The 14,145-nt window shown below is 44.4% G+C and overlaps 1 protein-coding gene across 11 annotated transcripts in view; it reads left to right on the top strand.

Moving 5' to 3' along the window:
- CDIN1 (CDAN1 interacting nuclease 1) overlaps positions 1-14,145 on the top strand; it is a 284,765-nt gene that overhangs the window by 44,455 nt on the left and 226,165 nt on the right. For 7 of the 11 annotated variants that reach the window (XM_083166853.1, XM_083166848.1, XM_083166845.1 and 4 more), the window contains 3 exons: positions 4,681-4,726; positions 7,349-7,413; positions 7,904-7,964. The exons of 1 other annotated variant lie outside the window; for it this stretch is intronic. In XM_083166853.1, coding sequence (XP_083022979.1) covers positions 4,681-4,726; positions 7,349-7,413; positions 7,904-7,964 — 172 coding nt within the window. The remainder of the gene's footprint in view (positions 1-4,680; positions 4,727-7,348; positions 7,414-7,903; positions 7,965-14,145) is intronic. 3 more of the 11 variants (XM_083166851.1, XM_083166850.1, XM_083166852.1) reach the window with 1 other exon arrangement.

The raw sequence follows: 14,145 nt of genomic DNA, 5'->3' as shown, positions 1-14,145 counted from the left end.
GCGAGAACAGCCTGGGATTCCGACTGTCGGGTTACAGTTGAGCAGAGCGAGAACAGCCCGGGATTCCTACTGTCGGGTTACAGTAGAGCAGAGCGAGAACAGCCCGGGATTCCGACTGTCGGGTTACAGTAGAGCAGAGCGAGAACAGCCCGGGGTTCCGACTGTTGGGACCTTCTGACAGTCTGAATCCCAGAATGTATATGAAGTCAAATACAAATTTATCTTTGATACTTGTACCCCTTTAGCACCAGATACATAATATAAATGTATAGTAATTATAAGAAATGGGCAATGACCAGTCTTCCTAGGCAGCATGGACCGGTGTAATAGCATTAGTTCAATTCCCACCATGGCCCTAACTGTGCGGAGTTTGTATATTCTCCCCGTGCTTGCTTGGGTTTCCTCCGGGTACTCCGGTTTCCTCCCACAATACAAAAATATGCTGGTAGGTTAATTGTCTCTCAACAAAAACTAACCCTAGAATAATTGTGCATCCTCTATTTCTCTGTCTATGTCGCCATCTGTTGGCAGTGAGTGACACTACATCTTTCTCTCACACATGCACGAACAGAGGCAGCAGACTAGCAGGTAGCAGACTAGCTTTCGAAGCATTAGCGTCGAGCGGGCTTACTAGTGTGTAGAAATATAGATTGTAAGCTCCACTTGGGCAGGGACTGATGTGAATGTTCAGATATTCTCTGTACAGCGCTGCGGAATATGTGTGCGCTATATAAATTACTGGTAATAAAATCACCATCTTTCGACATTCTACATAAATGTAATATGTAATTAAGTATTTCTTTGCTAGGTGGGACAGCACAGGTGACGTAGTTATCATTGCGGCACCTCGTTCTGATGTGGACACTATCTGTGTGGAGTTTGCATGTTCTTTGTGTTTACATCGATGTCTTTCGACACTCCAAAAACATACTGTTCGGTTAAATGGCTTGCGTCAAAAACGATCCCCAATGTGCACGTGAGTCGGTGTGATCGTAATATAGATTGTAAGCTCCGCCGGGCAGAGACTAAATATTTTCTGTAAAACTCTATGTTAAAAGAAATGATTAATCCTATTTAAGAAAATGGCTAATGCTGCACCTCACCTTTTATGGGGAAGTTCAAGTGTTCTGCATGCCAATAGCCACTAGATGGCGCCTGACAAAGCAATTCTAGTGTCGCTACCGGTGTTGGCATTACTGTTAAATTCTATCATTTTGGCAGGCTGGTAACACGTAATCTATAAACTCAGGTTCCCTGTTTGTGGCTGCCACGTGAGGATCATTAATCATGCAGAAATGGGCCATTCCGAAGCCATTAACCTCAGTATTTTCTGCAATGTGTCATTATTTTGCCACTAAAACGTTCATCAATATTGGCCTATTACACTAACATATGTGCTGCCACCTTCCTGTTAATACTAGTAGTCCGGCAGCAGAAAGGGGATATCCAGTTCAGCTGGTTCCACTTGCCTCTTCTCCCCCACTGCCCGACCACCATCCATATTTATCTCAATACTTTGCCACGCTCTGCTGCCCCTTTTGATGCCTGTCCCACACCAGGCTTGACAGAGCACTTATACCCCCAAGAAGACTCCTACACACATTTGACACATGGTTATGCTAAATACTGAAACAGCATGAGGCACATGTCATTAGCAGTAATTAACTTAATGAAAGCCACCTGGCTTTAAAAAAATAATTAATTGGTTGGAAATAATAAACTTAGATATAATTTATATGTTCCTCGATTTGATTTAACATACAGTCCCAACAGGAATTCAGTTGAAAAACATTCCTGGAAATCGGCGCAAAGTCATACATCTCGTCGGTGGCACGCCGCTGTTTTATTGGCTGCTGCTGCTGCCAGGAATTTGCCGTGTTTTTTTTAACTACTCTTGTGTGGCGTTATTGATTGTGGTGTCTATGTAAAGGTGCACGCGGAAGCATGCTTGTCCCTTTAAACCCCAGAATACGTCATCGCATTTCTGTGCCATAAAGCTGCAACTGCAAAATACGGTTTCCCAGGGGTTTATGTCCTTTGCGTGACTTTTACACCGCCTGGGTGTCCAGATCCAATGCTGTGTTGGGATTGCAATTAAATACACTTATCAGGTCATGACAGTGTAACGTATATATGTAATGGATATAGTAAACGGGCAGATAATGACAACATCATGGGCACATTTGGCAATAATTACATCTGCGATGCCGTCTGCAGAGTGATTCCATGTCTGAGATGTTACTATTTATATTTGATTTGAATGCGAAGACTATTTAGTTTTGTTTCTGTGGAACCACTAAGGACACAAAACCGGCGTTAGGATGGAAAGATTTAATTACCCCGATGCTTATTCCGCTCCCAAAAGTGACCTCAATGAGTTAACGTATACTACTTAGAACATTACATTAAAAAAATAATTATATATATATATATATATATATATATATATATCTATATATATATATATATATATATATCTATATATAGATAGATAGATAGATAGATATAGATAGATATAGATATAGATATATATAGATATAGATATATATATAGACATATATATATATATATAGATATATGTTAGTACTTGTTTCCTAGAACGGCGCCACCGATTTTAATCTTATGTCATCGGGTCTATCAGACCGGGTCGCATCCCCACTATCAATGCCAACCGGAAGTGTGGCGAACGCAGCAGTACGCGTCCTCCGACCTTTTCAAACCCCCACTATCTACATCGGCGTGGAGTTGTTTTTATATAGTGGGGCGAGCACAGCGAGTCACCGAGCCCGAAGCGTGGCAAGCCCCGCGAGGGGACGCGTATTAGTTCACATATTTTCCACGTCCCCTCGCGGGGCTCGCCGCGCTTCGGGCGTGGTGGCTCACTGAGCTCGCCACACTATCTAAAATCGACTCCACGCCGACGTGGATAGTGGGGGTATGAAAAGGTCGGAGGACGCGTACCGTGTTGTCGTTGATAGTGGGGTGGCGTTAACAATGGGGGGGCATTTGACATAATAATTACCCATCAGGGTGGGTGTACAATTAAAAATCGGGTGTTTGGGTGCATTTAACATAGTAATCAGCCATCAGGGTGCCTGTACAATATGAAGTCGCATCGCATGCCATTGTAATGGCATGCGATGTGACGCGATTTTAACATTGTATAGGAAGCACTTAAAACCCGAATATCGGGTCCCATCGCATACCTTAACTAATGGTATGCGATGGGACCCGACGGGCGCCGTGCTCGGAAACAAGTACCATATATATTGAACACACTATGAAACATTCTTCTGCTTGTGTTCATTAAGCTGCATCATTTCTCCTGGTGCTGCTATCTAGCAGTCACGCAAAAGTTTCCCTTTGATCTCATCCAAAGCAAAGTTGTTTTTTTTCTTTTCTTTCTGTGCTGGAAAAAAAAAACTTATACAAGATAATTAATCCTGAGTAACATCGCTTTACTGTTTTTGGTTTGCAAACAGAATTGCCTCTAGACAGGGGCTGGGACGAAGAAAAAAAAAGGAAAATGCGGAATAAGTAGAGAAAAAAAAATCACAATATGTTAATGACTCGCTGCGTTGCGCTATACAGTAAAAACCAGATTTATTGGAATTGTAATTGCTGTGCAATGCGTCCAGTAGGAAAATAGATCATATGTAATGAATTGCGCTTTAAAGATGGGGCGAGGGGTAGAGCGATCCACCGAGGACAATTGAGCAGAAACAATAACAGTCATATTTATTGATCGCCGGGAGAAGTCGGAGGCAGCGCCGACTGTCCCGCGCCTCGGCGTTAACCCGTTAGCTGCCGGAGCGGCAGCTCAATACTTGGTGCCTGGTCTGCGTTACTGCGCGAAGAGTTAAACTCCGCCGAAGTCTGAGGAGCGAAAGAGAGAAATGAGATACAGACAGAGGGGAAATCCCTGTTGGAAGAGCTGCTTCGTTTGCCAGGTGCTTGACACAGAGCGGAGAAAGGGGATGGATGAGGCTCTGGAAATGACTGACTCGGAGGAAAAGCAGCCCTCCTGCTGGGAAAGTTTCTGTTTTCAAAGGCCCGTCAGTTTCAGTGGGAATGTTTGAGCCCCATATGCTGCTACTGACATTGAGTTAAGCGCGCCTCGCCCCCCCCCCCTCTTCATGCTACTCTTTAATAAGACACAGCTTCCAAAGAGGTTTCCCTCACTGCTCACAAAATGAATTTCAATATGTTGCCAATGAGCTAAGCGGCATGTTCCCAACTGCTAATGGATCTGAATTTCCATCCATTATTAATAGGAAATGTACTCTGTTTTCTTTGCAGCGCCGCCCCCCCTCTCCCTCCCCTCCTGCTCCTTGTGTTTTACCAGCAGGACATGCCACTAACACAGCTTTGTGGGTCTGGAAAGTGAAAAAGGACCCTGGCAGCACATGTGCCGACTAGATCTAACCCCCCCCCCCCACTCCCCATCCCGCTGCTCCATCTCTCCTAACTTTCTTCTCTCTGTCTTCCACATTCCCTCTCCCCTGACCTGGCCTTTGTACGAGGTGTCCATCTGGAACAACTTTTGCGCACTTGTTTTCGTGTTCTCTTAGATTACAGGGCGGCGGGGCCTACCTTTTGAAGCTGACTAGCGTTTTGTTACACCCCCCCCCCCATTGCACTCCAGTAATTAACTTTGTCCATCTTTTTATTTTGTTCCAGTCAATCGCAGTCCACTCTACTGAGCATCTTCTCCCAGGAGTACCAGGTTAGAAGTTTCCTCCTTTGTGAAGCCTGACAGGTGCTTAATTGAATGATGAATGTCCCTTTATTTCTTTGTAATTGAACTGCCAGCCCGGTGATTGGTTTGGAAGATGCAGGCCCCCTCCATCTCCCTCCCCCTTCGCTCTACCACCCCCCCCCCCCCCTTCCCTACCCCTTATCAAGCGTTGCCTGATCCTGAGTGGATGGCTGCCAAGCTTTACCCATCCATCTGTCTAATAACATCTATCCTTTGCTTATTTGGTGGACCCGTAATAAATTATGCTAAACCATTATTATTCTGACAATAATAATTTCCCCGCGTTGCACGGTTCCGTGTGCTAAATGTTTGCTGACTTGCACTGTCAGAGCTACTTTCCCTCGCTGACAGAGATTATGATAAACGACCCTCTCTTGGAGTGGCAGAAGGCAAGAGAGGCAGAAAATGGAGTCATTTATCATCCGGTGACGGGTGTCAGTCATGTGGCAACTCTCCAAGGAACAGTCACTGCTTTTTTTTTATTCCCCTCTCCTGCCTTTCCATTTTTGATCTCGGTTTCCAAATATATATATATATATATATATATATATATATATATATACAGTATATATATATATTTTTTTTAAATTAAAAAGAACACTGCTCTCTAGAACTTTGAAATAGAATACCAGGGGGGCCGAACAGAGTGGACGGAGGAATTAATGGCAAACTGGAAATGTACAAATAGTCTTGTTTAGCCTGACCGCTTTCTCCCCGAGGCTGCCTTCGGTAAAGCTATTGTAATTCTGTTTGTTGCCAACCTAGTGTGGGCGCTTCCCAGAGTTAAACGCAAATGCTGCGCTGGAAAGCGAGATTTACGTATGCCATAAAGCAGCCCTATAGGACACATACAATATGTGTGGTTTATAACTCAGGTTGTACTTTTGTATAGTATAATCTACCAATCCAAGTATAGATTCCCAATCCAAATTGTTTAATAGGGCTGAAGGTTAAGATTTGCAACAGAAAAATTAATCTATGTAAATTTGATATAAAATAAACCACGAAAAAGGTGTTTGTAGCGTGTTTCACTTCATTTTAGAACCCTGCATTCCAAAACCAATGCCGTTTCTCTTCCCTGCCAGGGGTGTCGCCCTCTGTTGTGATGCATCTTGCACAGTTTGGTCTGTATTTCAGCACTGGTATACAGACTAGAATTGTGCTAGAAACTCCACAGCAGACAGCGACACCCCAGGCAGGGAAGAGGAACTCTGCTGGAAAGTGTGGCCATTAGCGGACACATTTAAACCTACTGGTTACGGTTAATAAGTCAACAGTGTCTTGGTAGACACGTGAAAAAGGTTGACATGCCCTGTAGACATTGACAAAGGCTTGACACAAGCAAAAGGTCGACATGCCAATGCTCGGCACAGGAAAAGGTTGAGACAAGTTTTTCATATGTCTGCACAGAGTAAGATTATCAGTGTGAACATAGCATGGGGAGGGAAGCAAATAAAGCTAGGGGACACAATGTCGGCAGACTCCCAATACCGTGAAAACCTTGTGTCAACCATTTCCTTGTCTACCTTCTGTCACTGTGTACGAAGTAGGTGTGACTGGTATCCCACAAACCTGACCCAGGACCCATCCCCGGTGCATAGGTATTTGGAGCCACAAGCAGGGTGCACATTCCGGACTGCATCCTGTCTTATTCCGTCCTTGCTGGCTCCAAATACCCTTAGGGGTAAGAAGATCTTTTATTCCACCATTTAAAATGTTTTATATCCCATGTTTTTTATGTCTAATTAAATTTTGTCAACTTTAATAGTGTTCACTCTAGGAGTGACAGCGGGCAGGGCGCTGGGGGGCGGACCGGGCACACCGATGTCACAGCTGGGGGCGTGCCCGGGCCGCCGACGTCATGAAAGGGACGTGCCCGGGCCACCGACGTCATGAAGGGGGCGTGCCCGGGCCGCCGCCGTCATGAAAGAGGCGTGCTTGGGCCGCCATTGTCATTAAAGGGGGTGGGCCCGGCCGCCACCGTCATCAAAGGGGGCGGGCCCGGCCCCTCCGAAGGCACTGTGCTGCCGGGAAAGCGCCAGGCATCGCCGTCTATGGCGACGCTGGGCTTCCCCGTGAGGCTGTTTTAGCGGGGCGCTGCGAGAGGGGCAGGGCGCATTTTGCCCTATAAAAATCGGGCAGGGCGCCTAGCGGGAACACTATTTAATATCCATTGGCCCCTATATTCTTTGTCATACCTACTTCGTACACATTTCACTAACCATAAGGTCATAGGGTGACCTTAGTGAGAACGGATAGGCAGCAGGTATAGGAGCGCAGAACCGAACCCCACGAAATCCACAAATCACTACCTTCTGTCCCTGTCTAACTAGTGCATGTCATTTGTCATGTGTTGACCAGTTGCCTGTACGCCTGGACGCTGCTCTTTAGATCCACCCCCGTACCTGAGTAGTTCCCTCCAACACTACATCAGCCCAATAGAGCTCTGTATGTGCTCCTATCCCCAGTACGTGGTTCCATGACAAGTCCGTATTGGCCTGACACTCTCCTATCTGGCTAATTTCATGAGGAACCTCCGTGTTGTCATATTGTCATGCGATATTCTCAGAATGTTGTGTTTTATTTTAGAAGTTGACTAAAAGGACCCACGCGAGACATCACACACCCGACGCCATTGAAACGTACTACAGCAGGTGAGTTGTCCAGCTCTGTATCCTGTTAGCCTTTCTGGGGCCAGATCACCGTAGCATCACAGAAACTATATAAAATTAATAGCTCGCCAATTCAATTACAAAAAGCAAAAATGTATTGCGGTAAAAATGCAATAACCATGTTACAGCCATGAAGTGTTAGAGGCTGCCCTCATTAAGTGCATAGGAACAGCGTATTGGCTGATCTGTGTATATCACAGCCACAGGGGCAGATGTATTAAGCCTTAACAAGAGATAAATCCAAGGGTGATAAAGAGAGATAAACGTCCAGCCAATCACCTGCTAACTGCCATGTTTCAGGCTGTGTTTGAAAAAAGTCAGTAAGGAGCTGATTGGCTGGACGTTTATCTCTCCTTATCACCCTTGCATTTATCTCTTGTTAAGGCTTAATACATCTGCCCCACAGTGAGGCAGTTTACATACGGTGTCTGAAATAAAATGCCATTTACATGATGTACTGTTTGCCTTCCAGGTACCTTACTGGCATAGAAGTAGATGCAGCAGCACCTGTCTTACTAAACCTGGCTAATGAGGTACGTCTTATAGCCGCAGAACATAGGAGGGTGATCAGGAGACTGTAAAGGCCCATACACACTAGAAGATTAGATTTCCAATCAGGCTGGTTCGAATGAAAATCTGGATTTTATTTTGGGAGCAAATGACGATTGACCATTTGCTCCTAAACATGGAAAACACAAAAATAGTCATTCAGACAAATTAGTTAAATCCATGTATGCAGATGATTGCTTTTATCCATTTTCCAGCTTTTGGGAGCAAATTGTTTTATTTTAATTTGTTTCCAAAAAATTCCAGATTTTCATTCCAGCCAGCCAGATTGGAAAGATAATCTTCTTGTGTGTATGGGCCAGATACTTGGGTTTGTAATTATAGGAGGCTGTGTTTTTACAGTAAGCGACAAATTCAATAATAAGCGGCCATTTTCTGCACCGGGAAAATGGTGGCAGCCTTGAGCTTTAGCGTCCATCGCTATTCCGTTTCAGACCCTTTTCCTTACGCAGTGATTAACTCATAGAATCCATGATAAGGTCTCAGAGTTATGGGAGTAACATTTTTGCTGCAGCTGCAATCGGGCATTTAAATGGAATCCTAGAACAGAAATCTGCATTCTCTGCAGCCTGTGGGTTTTAATGAAATAGACCTGGCAGATTTGGCCATGGTAACTAACTGCAGCTAATTGAATCCACCCGTAAGGCTGAAGGTGCGTACACACTATGCAATTTATTGTTTTAAACGATATTGCTCAATTGGCCCTTACCGTTTAAAATATTGCCCAGTGTGAATTCTACCAATAATGAATCTCCCGCTAGTCGTTAAGGACCAACCCCGCCCCTCATCGTTTGTGCAGCTTATACCCCGTTCTTACTGCAGGCAAATTCCCAGGTCTATCATGTCGATCAGGGAATTTGCCTTTTAACACGGGATTTTCTGCAGTGTGAACGGGTCGAATACCCGAGTCTCATACCTGGGTAAAACCCTTCTTTTTACCCGTGTTTGAGATCCGGGTATGCAGGCACGGGTTGACCCGATCACACTGCAGTAAAATCCATGTTAAAAGGCAAATTACCGGGTAGAACTTCTTCACCCGGGAATTTGCCTTGCAGTGAGAACGGGGGTCCGTCCCTGCGCCGGGGAAAAGCCGTGTATTTCTCACTGGCAGTGAGAACACAGTATTAATTTGACATATCCTCAAACTTCTACATTCTCAGCGGGGGGGGGGGGGGGGGGGGGTACGACGACGACATAGCGACCTCACTGAATGATAGTTGTCTATACAGTATGATTCCGTATTTTTTATTTATTACATTTCTTATATAGCGCACACATATTATTTCGTAGCACTTTACAGAGAATATTTGTCATCAGTCCCTGTCCCAGTGGAGCTTACAATCTATATACAACATGTACACGCGCACACAGACTTTCTAGGGTTAATTTTGTTGGGAGTCATTAGCATACCAGTATATTTTTGGATTTTAGTTTTAACGCGGTCTTGTTTGCCAGACGGAACTGCCAATATTGTTGAAGACATTGGCAGTGTTGGGAATTGCTCAGAGTATACGCACCGTAACTGTATATATGGGGAGTGGGTAAACTAAGTGGGTTAGAAAGTTTGTGTTGGAATGACTCGTCATATATAAACGAAGCGCTCCAGTGTTTGTGGTGGACACAAAACTTAATAGCTGTTGCGTGTCTTAAGGGGGATACGGTCACTAGGTCTACATGGGGAAGGTCGACAGTCAAAAGGTCTGGTTTTTTTCCCAATCTGTGCCGACAGGCGGTATTTCATGCTCTACCATCTAGTATGGTGTGGTGGGAGAATAAAATAGGGCGAGTGCACGCGGTGCTACGTTTCACTGTCCATGTTGACATTTGGGACAAAAAAGTGAAAAACCCCATGTCGACTTAATGCTTGTCGACCTAGTTGCTGTCTACCCAATGATCCATACCATCTTTGGGCCAGCCATACAACATATAGGGTGGTGCTCGAAACTTTTATAATTTTTGGAATTTCCGTATGACCTATTTTTCCGTTTCTTTGTCATGGGAAGTATGTACAGTCTCTGGGTTCAGTTAGTGCTGTGAACCTCTTATGAAGCAATGGCCGTAAATGTGCTCAGCACTGCGCATTGTCTTGGAGGAATTTGGGCCCTTCCCACCTACAGAACTGCACTCAACTCAGATAGGGATGCGGTCATTTGGTCTACAGCATTATGGTCGACAGTCATTGGGTCGACACCATTAGGTCGACATGGGTCTAGGTCGACATGGGAAAAGGTCGAGATGGTTCTAGGTCGAAAGGTCATTAGTTCCACAGGTCATTAGTTCGACATTGTCTAGGTCGATAGTCAAAAGGTCGACATGGGGTTTTCACTGTTTTTTGAGCCAACATGTGCCGACAGGCGGTATTTCATGCCCTACCATCCACTAGGGCGTCGTGGGAGAATAAAATAGTGTGCACTTTAAACTGTGTCCATGTCGACTGTGTTGACATTCAGGTCAAAAAACAGTGAAAAACCCCATATCGACCTTTTGACTGTCAACCTAGACAATATCGAACTAATGACCTGTCGAACTAATGGCCTTTCGATCTAGAACCATGTCGACCTAGACCCATGTCAACATTTTCCCATGTCGACCTAGACCCATGTCAACATTTTCCCATGTCGACCTAATGGTGTCAACCTAATGACTGTCAACCATAATGCTGTAGACCAAATGATCCCAACCCCTCAGATATTTTTGTGCAATCTTCACAACTTATTATTCTACCAAGGTTTGGACCCTCATTACGTGAAAATGTATTCATCTAAAACATATACTCAGTATGAGGCCTTGGTACGATTTACCAAAGTTTAACCTTAACTTCACCTTCACACAGCGGTATTCCGCTCTTCAGATTGCAGAAACCACCAGGAAAGGGTTCCTCAGGAACCTTCCCAGCAATGGCTGCCGTGCGTGCATGCTAAGCTGACTGCTCATGTGTAGAACAGCCTTGGCTTCCGTAGGATTGTCTAATTCACTGCCGTTTCCCAACAAGTTGCGGCCGTTTTTTTGCAGATTTCAGGACTTTCCAACACGACTATCCGTACATTGAATACCAACAATCTAATTTAGTGCCAGTAGTCACCGAAAACTACCAGGATTTTGACTGTCAGGACATTGCGACAATCGGAATTCCGGATTGAAGATCCCCCTTAGTGTTTTGTGTAGCAGCGCTAAGAAATTCTAATGATCGGGTCTAAAACCTGATAATTAGTAAATTAGTGCTTATTTTAGTCATTAAAAAAAAATGTATTCAACCTGTTTTGTTACCCAGTGTTTTTTATATTTTTTATATTGTGTTTGTAATGTTTACAACACAAACAACCTCCACCTCACTGAGAAAAGGTTTAATGCTTTTCATAGACAGATCAAAATAAAAATCCAAACTAGCTGGAAGGTTCTGGAAGTCGAGTTTATTGCCGTTATAAATATATAGAACACTATGTGGTTTTATTGAGTAAAGCCCCACGTAAATTGTGGTGGGGGCAGATATGAAATCAGTGCGTGGAAAACGAAAATATTTACAAGCATAGTGTGGCTGATATTTGGTCACACAGAACGGCGGCCCCCGTAAAATCAAATAAAATGGCAGAAAGCAGTTTCCGTTTTGTGTAAGGGAGGGGAACTTTAAGTATTTTATTTTGGAATAGAAACTGAGATTTTATTATTTCTTTATAAATGAAACAAAATGCTCAGCAAATGCCCCATACCTAATGTCGCTCGTTCACACAAAAAAACAATTCCAAAACCTGAAATATAAAAACGATATATTTGTCGTTCTCAAAAACGCAACAGATTTGTCCTATGAAACAGTACAGTAAGACCGCATATCAGAGGTACAAACATATGTAGGAAATAACCGCTTAGCATACATTCTCGTTATTCAGCATATGAACATGTATGCACTGTAAGTTTTTTACACGTGTGATGTGTTACATGTGTGTTGCTACAGTATGGTCCTAATTCAGACCTGATTGCAAAGCTTCTTTTAGTAAATGGACAAAACCATGCTGCGCTGCAGGTGGGGCAGATGTAACGTGCAGAGAGAGTTAGATTTGGGGGAGTTATTTTGGGTACTTATGTAATATCTGGGCTCCCGTTTTTCTTATGAGACCGCGTCCCCTCGCGGGGCTCGCTGCGCTCGCTACACTATAGAAAATCATCTCCATGCCTAGTTGGATAGTAGGGGTATGAAAAAATGGGGTGCATTTAACATGGGAGCCCAGATAATACATAAGTACCTTATTTTTGTTTCTGTGCAGGGTAAATACTGGATGCTTTATTCTTACACTGCAATTTAGGTTGCAGTTTGAACACACCCCACCCAAATCTACATTGTGACGTAACTATACGTTTCACTCTCTCCTGCCAAAATATTTTCTGGCGCCCCCACCATAATTCCCCTTATACATTACGCTACACACCGTAATGCCAGCTGCACTATACGCCACACACCCTAATGCCCCTTACACTCTTAGCCACACACCATAATGTCCCAATACACAACACACTATAATGCCACTTACACACACACACACACACACACACACACACACACACACACACACACACACACACACACATATACATACAGGAAAATTCACCCTTCACACGCATGCACACACATAGGAATAATCATGAGCAAATTTGCACCCACAAAACACACACACCAATAGGCAGACATCACAGGCAAATTTACACCCCCTCCCCCTAGCTAGGTGTGTGGACCCAAAAAGGCTCCCCGCTTCCATGTACAGCTATGACAACCGCCAGCTACCTGCCCCCCTTACCTCGTTGCTGCACAGTTGTCGGAACACAGCGCCTAGTGTGCTTCTCCCCTCTTACGCTGTAACTGCACGAGAAGCTGCTCCCCTACCCGGCAGTGGCTGCCTGCCTCTCAACACAGACACTGGCGCTGACTCCCCAAGCCAGCACAGGGTCTGCTGCATGATTACGCCACTGCTCTCTACATGAAACACAGTTTTGTCCATTTGCTGAAAAATAAGCTTTGCTATCAGGTCTAAAGCCCTAATGCTGATTGCATTTGTAAATGTGTCCAGAACACAACTGATACCAAGCTTTTCCCAATAATTTTGATTGCCTATTTATTTTGCTGGGGTTGCCTGTGTGGCTAATACTCTGTATAGTGCTGCAGAATACGTGTGCGCTGTTTAAATTACTGACCTTAAATAATAGAGGGGTATGCGGTGAGGAAGCCGAAGGTTAAAAAGTAGTCAAATTGCCAACAGTGTTGGTAACCCATTGGTCAGACTACCAAGGGTAACTACTGGGATTAGGTACTAGGTGAAGGGTTAGACTGCTGAGCGAGGGGAGGTGGAGCTTCGTGTTGGGCTGCTGGGGAGTCCGACTTGGGCTGCCAGAGGAAACCATTAGATTAAGGTTGACATACGCCCTGGGAACTATTGGCTTTTTGAACAGCAGGATTTCAGCAGTCAGACTATCGATACCATCCCTTTAGAGGCCCAGTTGTGATGAATTGGTTATTAAAATGAATGGAAAAGCTCCAATTATAAAAAGTAAGTCTGACCTTTCTGACCCCATTATCTTAATTCTGCAGCCAGCTACAATGTTTGACAGAGTGGGATACTAACACATTTTTGACACAAATTGTGGGTCTTTGCATAGATTTAACAACCTGAGCGCATCAGAACTGTATTGATACCCCTAGTTAGTGATGTCACATTTGTACATTTGTGTGTGACGGAGTCTGAATCTAGCGTATGTACAAAGTGCTCTGGTGCAGCTGCCGAGGATTTTTCTCACGCAACAGGTTCCGATGGGTTCCATCTGCGCCTTTGTACATTTTTTTAAAAGTATTCCTTCAGAAGTGGTTCAAGTCTCAGCCCCCAGCGTCTGCAGTACACACTATTATATTCTCCCACCACGCCGTAGTGTTTGGTAGGTATGAAATATCGTCTGTCGGCACATGTTGGCTCAAAAAAACCCTGAACAACAAATGTCGCCCTTTTGAACGTCGACCTTCCCATTGTTGACCTAATGCTTGTTTTTGGCCTTAGCTGTGTCAACCTATTTCAGGTGTCAACCGAAGCCCTGTTGACCTTCAGTGGTCGAGCTAATGTATGCCGACCTTAATTGAGTCGCCCTAGTGAGCATATCCTAATTCTGACC

This window comes from Crinia signifera, chromosome 12 (genome assembly GCF_055691185.1).
Source record: "Crinia signifera chromosome 12, ASM5569118v1, whole genome shotgun sequence".
NCBI classification, from domain to species: Eukaryota; Metazoa; Chordata; class Amphibia; order Anura; family Myobatrachidae; genus Crinia; species Crinia signifera.
Note: the sequence above shows the minus strand (reverse complement) of the source record. Positions and strands in the feature narration are given on the sequence as shown.